Raw genomic sequence first — 9,386 nt, 5'->3', positions numbered from 1 at the left:
GATGCAACACAGTGTGTGTGTGTGTGTGTGTGTGTGTGTGTGTGTGTGTTTCATCTGGGACCAGATGGACATGTTGTTCTAAGATGTTTGATACCACACTTGCATCTTAAAGACAAAGGAACTCTTTTTTCACCCTTCAGAAAAACTGTTTAATTCACACATGTTATGCAAGCTTACCTGTCTGTGTAATTAACCAACTGCAATTCAGATGGTGAACCCGTTCGTAAGAAATCCATGGGGAAGGGCAATTTACAAAACAGTTGTGCTCAGCTTTCTTACAGCAGAAAGAGTGGCTCAGTGTACACCACCTTTTTAAAGTCATTGTTGACTTTTCAGGAGGAATTTGACCCAGGCGTTTGATGGCTGAAAGACAATGTCCTTGACAACCATGAGATCACTGGATGAGATAATATTTTTCACTGCTTTTAGAACTTTTTTTTTTTAACTGTCGTGGTTTTTAGAATGTTTTCATACCGTCTGACATTTTACCCACAAAAATTAGAACGCTCCATTTTTTGTTCCAAGCTTTACGAATGCGCGAGAGCACAGAAACAAAACACACATTCTTTGACCTCGCAAGACCGAAAAACATTCCAGTGTTGTCGCATGACCCAGCTGATTCACACCGGAGCACCACATCGCCCACTACCCCTCACTGCCGCCCATCCCTCCCTTCTCCACACCATGACACAAAACCAAAGAGCTGAGGGACAAAGGCAGGGTACCCTCAAGGAAAGGAGGTCCATCCCACTGAAAATGGGGCACTTGGCAAATACCATATTGACCTGAATATAAGACTCACTTTTTCCCCACATTCCAACTGTGGAAAGTTAAAATGTGGCTTATATTCGCGACCATACAGTATGCAGCCAGGAGCATGGGGCAAACAGCACCAGGAGCATGGAAAAGCAGTGCCCGCCCCGCGCATAGTCCCCCATCCTCTCCCCCAAGGCCAGGAAGGGAGAGATCAAGGAAGGGGAAAGGCCAGTGGCAATGCAGCCTGGAGCAGCGAGGAATAGAAAGGCTTATATTTGGGTTTTGGGGTTCCCCCCCACTTTCCCCCTCTAATTTTAAAGGTATGGCTTATATTCAGGTGTGGCTTATATTCTGGCTAATACAGTATATGTTTTGACTGGGGGGGGGTTGCTGCCCTGTGCTGCTTTTAGGAGGAAGGGTGGGAGATAAATCATGACAGCAGCAAATGGCTTATTATTAATGTGGGAGCAATAAAACCATGACCCCTGGCTTAGCGCCACATCCAAACCAAGGGTGGGGGTTTGTGGCACTCAAACAAACCATGATTGCTAAAGCCAATGATTTCAGATTGTGGTTTGTTTGGAGTGAAATGAGCCACACACACACACCCCCCATGATGGATGTAATGCCAGAAATCACTGTGTCTTGCTGCTGTTTGCACAAAAGGAGAAATACAGCAGCGTCATAAGAGCATTTGTAGAAAGCCATTATCTGCATATTGCTGTGGTGTTCAAATACAGCCGGTGTCTAGATACATACATACATACATACATACATACATACATACATTATAGCTACCTGCAAAGATAGATAGATGATAGCTAGATAGCTAGATAGATAGATAGATAGATAGATAGATAGATGATAGATAAATAGATAGATAGATAGATAGATAGATAGATAGATAGATAGATAGATGATAGATAGATAGATAGATATAGATAGATAATATATGGTATCTGTATGTTTTCCATCCCAGGGTGATCAGCAGCTGTCTTTTGTGGCATGAAAGGATCAGTATCTTTCTACGCAAATTTAGGATTCGACATAGACTACCGTATTTTTCGCCCTATAGGACGCAATTTTTCCCCTCCAAAAATGAAGGGGAAATGTGTGTGTGTCCTATGGAGCGAATGCAGGCTTTCGCTGAAGCCTGGAGAGCAAGAGGGGTCGGTGCACAACGACCCCTCTCGCTCTCCAGGCTTCGCGGACCTCTCCGCAAGCAGCGGGAGCGCTCCCGCTGCTTGCGGAGAGTTGCCTGCAAGCCAAAGCCTGCGCGCACTAAGATCAGCGTGCCCAGGCTTCGCGGACCTCTCAGCAAGCAGCGGGAGCCAGCGCTGGGCTCCCACGGCTTGCAGAGAGCTGCCTGTTTGGGGGCTGGGGTCGGGGGAAGCTCGGGCCTCCCCCGCCGCAGCCCCGCGCCTGGGGGGGGGAAATAATTTTTTCCCCTTTATTTCCCCCCCAAAAAACTAGGTGCGCCTTATGGGATGGTGCGTCCTATAGGGCGAAAAATACGGTACATTCATTCATTCATTTTATTAAACTTACATCCCATCCTTCCTCCTGAAGATTAGCAACCACATCAATAATAAAGCGATTTAGTCTTACAAAAAATGGTTAAAACAACCCTCCAGTTTAAAACAGTTAAAAACCTTCTAAAAAAAGAAGCCTCTACTCCCACAGCAAATAATTTCAGGGCTGCCAAGAAAAAGTTTCAGCCAACAAATGCCTAAGGGAGCAGCAATGTTTTTGAATTCTTCCTAAAAGTTTATAATGAAAAAGAGAGGGATGCCTTATTAGGAAACATCTCAGATTCTCCTACGTGGGAGCCATATATCTGGCCTGGGAGAGACTACTAGACTCCCCAAATTTATGAACCTGCGCAGACCCGATGACATCTCAGATACTTGAGAATTGCAAAATCTCTCTGCCGTGTGTGTCCATTTCCACAGCAAGGATGACGAAAGAAACACTACAGCACTACATGGCTAGGAAATATCCTCCACTTCCTGGACCTATGTTGCAATACCCAGGACAAAACTGTCTCTTGCTCATTGCTTGCCCCTCATTCCACACACTCTTCTTCTGGAAAGCTAGACGCAGCAAATCTGTCCTGTCTAAGAAGCTGCGTATCTGAAGGAAGGACCAAAAGCCTGGCCTGCCTTGCAGAGGCAACACACACGCCTTAAAGAAGACTCAGACCACAGGAAGAGGGCGCTAAAGGCAGAGGAAAGGCAGAAGGTGAGGAAAGGGTAGGAGAACAGAGAAAGAGAGAGAAAAAGCAGGACATCCAGCAGCTAACCGGGGCAGGAGGAGGAACGCCAAGAACTGAGCAGAGGTTGCAGAACTGAGAAGACGAAGGAAGAAGGAAGCACCACCATGAGCAAACCAAACTATGAACAGCTGGGTGAGAAGGCACTTGCCGCTCAGAACCCCCCTGCCTACTCTGAAATAGAGGCCTATGCAGAGCCTGACCCACTGAAACAGCCTCCTGGGCCAGCACCCCAAGCAGGCTATGGGGCAATGCCAGGACCCCAAGCAGGCTATGGGGCAATGCCTTACTATGGCCCACCTGGTGCGGGATCTAACCTAGGCCCAGTCCTTCAACCTCCACAGGCGGTCTATGTCACACCTGTACAGCCCACCAATGAACCCGATTACTTGATCTACTCCATCTTCACCATGCTCTGCTGCTGCTTACCCCTTGGTATTGCTGCCTTGGTCTACTCTATACAGGTAAGTATGTGTGAAAGGGAGAGACAAAGAAACGGGGGTGGGGGTGGGGCTCTGCTAGAAAACAAAGGAGGCAAAAAAGGCATGCCCTCCTCCTTAGTAACAAGGGGTTGCACCCAACCAAGTTCTACTCAGAGAAGACCCATAGCAGGTAACAGGTCCAAATTCGTAATGGGCATTGAATTCAGTGGGTCTGCTCTGAGTAGGAGTGGCATTGGCTTAAGTGTTGTTTTTGGAAGGTGGCATCACAAGCTATAATTTGGCTATAATTTGGTTATAATTAGGAGTGGGGCTTCTGTCTTTCATTGAAAATATTTCCCTTTAAAGTTCAAGCACTGGCACTATGGGAGTGGGAGGGGAGTGAGGAGAGAAATCCAATGCAGTTTCAATTGAAGGCAAACCCACCTAATTTGTTCTTTCTGAAACGATACACAAACCAAAAAACAGCCCTCCTCCCAAAATTCACACTTTTCTGAATTTTGCAATGCAGTTCTCCAGCCCAGTGTGTGTGTACCAAAATGCATACGCTAGGGCAAAGCTAGGGTAAAATGCATATACTGGTAAAAGCAACACCTAAGAAAGGATTGCATTGTATTTGGGGAAATTGCTTTGCAAACATGTGTATCTGGTCTTCATGGGGTCTTTAAAAGAAAATGACAGTGTGGTGCAGAAAAGTGTAGGAGCGAAATTAAGATTGGGAAAATGAAAAACGGAGAGAAACCAAAACTGACAGAGGGGGCCATCCCACAGCCCTCCTACACAGTTACAAGGAATTAGGTAAATAAAGAAGAAACAGACACACATTGCTAAACTACATGTTTACTTAGCTGCATGTTACACTGCAACATCTGGAGGAGGCTAGCCTTGCTAGTCTGTTGCGGTGTGAGCAAGGGAGAGCCTCATAGCACCTTGAAGGGAACAAATTGTTGCGGCATCTGTTTTGGTGCACCAGAAACAAAAATATCATGCCACCACTTAGCTGCAGAATCCAGGCATGGTTAAGGGTGTGATGTGGTATCAAACTTTTTTATTTTAATGCAGCAAAGATTGTGGATGGAAAACCGACTGTTTGACAAGGGCTAACTTACCATGGATCTGTTTGCAACTTGTTGAGATGGTCACCCGGAACATCTTGTCACACAGCTAGGAGATTGTTCGTCATATCCTTAGATCAAGGGCCAATTCTTCACTGGGCATGATGCTGCAGATGATCAGCTGTGGGGCAAAGAGCTCTCTATGCCACCCCAATACAGTACCAACCTGATTATGGCACAGCTAATGCTGGATCCAGCCTCAGTGCTCTGTGTTTCGAGAACTGGGATCCACCTTTGTCTTCCTTCCTTCCTCTTTTACTGCATGCATTCACAGAATAGTAGAACTGTAGAGACAGAAGGGACCCTGAGGATCATCTAGTCCAACCCCCTGCAATACAGAAATATGCAGCTCTCCCATACGAGGTCGAACCTGCAACCTTGGCGTTATCAGCACTATGCTCTAGCAGACTGAGCTACCCATCTGATCTTTCTCTTGGGACATGTTTTATTATCCTTTCCCTTTCTTCCTTATTCTCTCCTCCTCCTCCTTGTCCTTCTAGTTCCCCGCTCCTCCTCTCCCCTCCTCCTCCTCCTCCTATCTTTTAAAACAATGTGCACGAAATTACCAGAGAGAGATAAAGAGTATGGCAGAAAGCCACTGGTGTGACCCAGCTTAAATGAGGATGTGATCCAGGATACGGCTCATGTCAATGGGTGCATTTCCCTTCTTTGTACATCGCCCCCGAGCAAGGAGTTATGCAAATGCTCATCATAAGTGAGTTCTCCATAACTGTGTGCCCAGGGACCTTGAACCCCTCCCTATCGGGCCATATCAGTAAAACAAGGACCACAGGTAACATTCAGTGAGGTTCAATTAGGCCACAACTTTGTTGATTACGAGTTTTGGGTTGGCATTAAGCAGCCACCATCTCCTCCAGTCAGCCTACTGGAGGGATTCTGGGGACCAACCCTGATTTGGGGTCGACCCATGACATACATCAAATAAATGCAACCCGCAAAGACTTGCGGCATTGGGGAGTGCTGTGGCTCTTAGCCCGGATGTATGGACAGAAGCTCCTCCTTGTGGATCTCTTTATTGGGATACCCCAACGCCAAGGAGTGGGGAGCAGAGGCTCATAATCTCCTTTCCATCAAAGAATAGGCTACCTTCATCTGATCTTTCTCTAGGGTGTATTTTATTTACCTTTCTCTAACCCACATTCACTTTCTTTCTTAATTCTCTCCTTCTACCCTTCTAGTTCCATGCTGCTGTTGCTGCTGCTGCTCCCTCCTCCCTTCTCCTCTTCTCTTTTTCCTTTTAGAACAATGCAAAATGAAATGACCAAAAGGCAGGGAGAGAAAGAGAGAGAGAGAGAATGGCAGAAAGCCACTGATGTGACCCATCTTAGAACAGGATGCGGTCCAGGATATGGCTCAGTGTCCGTTCCCCCTCTTTGTACCTCACCTCTGAGCAATGTGTTGTGCAACTGCTCATTGTAAGTGAGCTCTCCGTATTTCTCAACAGAAATATCTGTACATGCACCCAATAGACATTCAGAATACCACAACACACACGTAACTGGCTGTAAAGTAACATAACATTATATATAATGAAACTGTAATATAATCATCATATCAAAAAATTGCAAAGCACTGTTCCTCATGGCAATAACATATCATATTACTATTAATCTTCTATATGTTTTTATTGTTGCAAAGTCCAAGGATAGTCAAGTCCAAAGATTGTCAAATCCAAGGATTACAACGGACAGTTCCTGTTGGTTAATAGTGTGTGTGTTGACTCAATAGACATTCAAGCATTAAAACATGCTTAAAGTCCATATAAATCATTAATCATAATTCTAAAAAATATTTCCTCCAGTGCAACTTAACCATCATGCCTTTATGCGTTTGCAGCATTCTAATTAATAATACTAATTAGAGTACCTTCTTTAGCCCTAGCATTCTGTTCAAGTTTTACTAGCCCCTCATTGATCCAGAAAAATCTCCTGATCTGCCTTGTTATGCAATTCCCTTTTCACAAAACATTTGGGCGGCTTTTAAAGCACATTAAACACATTCATAGAGAAGGCTGTCAGAGATTACTAGCCACAATGGCTGATGTTCTACCTTGACAGTCAGAAGAATTATGCCTCTGAATACCAATTGCTGAGAATTGCAGGTAGACAGACGGCTGCTGTTGCATTCTTGTCCAGTTTGCAGGCTTCCCACAGGCATCTGGTCAGACACTGTGAGCACAAGATACTGGGCTAGACATGCCCCTGCTCTTACCATAGAACCTCTAGCTGCATATGCACCATACATTTTAAAAAGTCCACTTAAAGCACATTTCTCCATGAAGAATCCTGGGAACAGTAGCTTTCCCCTCCAACAGGGTAGGAGGGGTACTTAACAAACTACAGCTCCCAGGATTTTTGTGGGGTGGGTGTTTCAACAGGCCTACACCAACTGCGACAAGGGAGGAGGAGAGAGGGTCTCTCATGAGATACTTTAAGGGCAGGTCCCAGCCTGCCTGCTGGTGGTCGCTGAGAGCCTGATTTGCAAATTGCTCATAGAGAAACCTCACCACTGGTCAGATCTGTGCTGGTGAAAACTCAGAGAACCATCCAAACTGATGTCTTGAGCCTCAATGTGAGCTTACAGCAGGCATAGGCAAACTCGCCCTCCAGATGTTTTGAGACTACAATTCCCATCATCCCTGACCACTGGTCCTGTTAGCTAGGGATGATGGGACTTGTCCCAAAACATCCGGAGGGCCGGGTTTGCCTATGCCTGGCTTACAGTCTTGCTCTGCTCTGCTAGGTTCCAGTCTAAAAACCACAAGGTTACTGGTAAGTGACTGATAGCCTCAAGCAACAAGATTCTTCATTTGATAACACCAAGGCAGCTGTTTCTCAGCTTGCCACTTCTGCATGCTGGAGGTGTTCTCCAGTTGAATGGTTTCTCACTCACTTCTCTCTCTTTCTCTGCAGACAAGAGAAGCCAACTTTGCTGGAAATGCCGCATCCGCCAAGAGAAATTCCCGAATGGCACGCCTCTTCGGTCACATCGCTCTGGGGATTGGGCTGGGGTGCCTTGTCATATATATCATCATCGTAGTGATTGTTTCTACCACAGCAGCCTACCTTCCACCGCAGAAGCCCTGATGATGCCCTCTGCAGCCTTCAGATTCCAAAAGACCTTCCCCACCCCACCCCAGCAGACAGGCAAGAGAAGTCCCCCTTTGACAATCGTCTTCCATAACAGGATACGCCATGGGCTAGATGGCATGCGTGTGTGCCCTCGCATCACTTGATTTCTATAAAGTCGACTTGGTCGCCATCAATGGGGCACAGGGCTGCAGAGCACTGCATCTGAGCCAGCGTTAGCTGACCTGAAAGTTCCACCTAGCAAGAGCTTTGCTGCAGCCCAAACACATTAAACGAGAAGTGTTGTCTGTGCTCCAGCTCTACAACACGCAAGCATCCCGAACAGAAACAACAGAAGAGGGACAGGCAAATGGATTTGGGCACTGAGGATCTGAAACAGTGTCCTGCCTGATGGTTTGGGAAATGCCCGCGTCAATTGCCTTGCTCTTGCCAATGTTAAAGTAGAATTACGGTACCTGTTTAGACCATATCCCTTCCAGAGCCCAGATGTACCTCTCCTCCATCTGACACCTCTGGTCCAGGTTTCTCCCCTGGGCCTTTAGTGTAGTGACGTTTGAAACACCCTCCCATTATATATCTGCCTTTTAAAAGTCTTTATTAACTTTCCAGTGCACTGTTGAATGCCTTTCTTTTATCCCTGCCTATGTCTGTATTCGGTTCAAAATTGTCTTTTATGAATGAACAAGCCAATCTATGTTTACTTGTGGGGTTGCTTTACCCCATATATGCCAACTCAACCATTTTGATCTGTGGAACTGACACTGTTACAAGGGCTACATAATGTTCCCTTTGCTTCTGTAAGGAATCAATATTTTAGTGTGGCAACGCTCACACTTTGGAACTCCCGACCTATTGACACCAGGCAGGTGCCTTTCCTGTATTCTTTTTTGGTGCCCACTAAAAACATTTTTATTTAGGCAAGCCTATATAGACATGTAGAAGGTCGGGTTGTGTTTTAATCAGCTTTCAAGATTATCGTTGATTCAATTATTTTTTAATGTTTTAAATAGCTGTTAACAAGGGGCACACTTCTTATTCTTTTCTCTTTCTTTACACCGCTTTGAGGGTTGTCTGTTTGCTATGTGCTCCGGCAGGATATAAATTTTGTGAAATAAAAATAAATAAGGAATAATCAGTTGGCACAAGCTGCTCTTTAAACCACGGCATAAGATGGTCCCCCTGTAGCCCCAGACCACATTTTGTGCGCTTAACAAATCGTGTATATCATCTAATATTGCTTAATCCAGGAATTAAGATGATTTTCAGTGTTAGTGAAGAGAAGCGGTCAGTTTCATTAAAAATATTTGAAATACCTTCTGCCTCCAAATGATATTGTATTTACTTCAAATGAGCAAACTGTATGCTATTGTGATCAGTGGGGCGAGTCTACATATTGCAGAGACCTGGGGAGGGACAACACATTTGTCTTTGCACAGCATATTTGTTCCCCACCCCCAAATTTTCCCTGTTAGTGGGGAACAGGCCAGTAACACCAACACTAATGGGCAGATGTTTTTCCCCTGCTACAACGAGACATTGCCAGGCTCAGGAATGGAGTGGCAAGCTCAGAAGAATGAGGAGCGGGAACAGGAGGATGACATGGGACCTGCACTGTGGGGTTGCCAAGCCAGGGACATTCCAGACTCTGAGATTTCACAGCCCAAAGCTGAGACCTGGAGGGCGGGCCCTGGAG

General features: G+C 45.7%; 1 protein-coding gene across 1 annotated transcript; it reads left to right on the top strand.

Annotated features, from left to right (window-relative positions):
• The first annotated feature begins 2,564 nt into the window (after positions 1-2,564).
• LOC310769072 (proline-rich transmembrane protein 1-like) lies at positions 2,565-9,006 on the top strand. The gene is made up of 2 exons (XM_083628155.1): positions 2,565-3,492; positions 7,517-9,006. Exons 1-2 carry the CDS (start codon positions 3,136-3,138, stop codon positions 7,688-7,690), a joined length of 531 nt encoding a protein of 176 aa, XP_083484281.1. The 5' UTR covers positions 2,565-3,135; the 3' UTR covers positions 7,691-9,006.
• Positions 9,007-9,386: the final 380 nt, after the last annotated feature.

The sequence above is a fragment of the Podarcis filfolensis genome (assembly GCF_964270895.1).
Source record: "Podarcis filfolensis genome assembly, chromosome: 8".
NCBI classification, from domain to species: Eukaryota; Metazoa; Chordata; class Lepidosauria; order Squamata; family Lacertidae; genus Podarcis; species Podarcis filfolensis.
The sequence above is the reverse complement of the archived record's forward strand: the minus strand, read 5'-3'. Positions and strand labels throughout refer to the sequence as shown.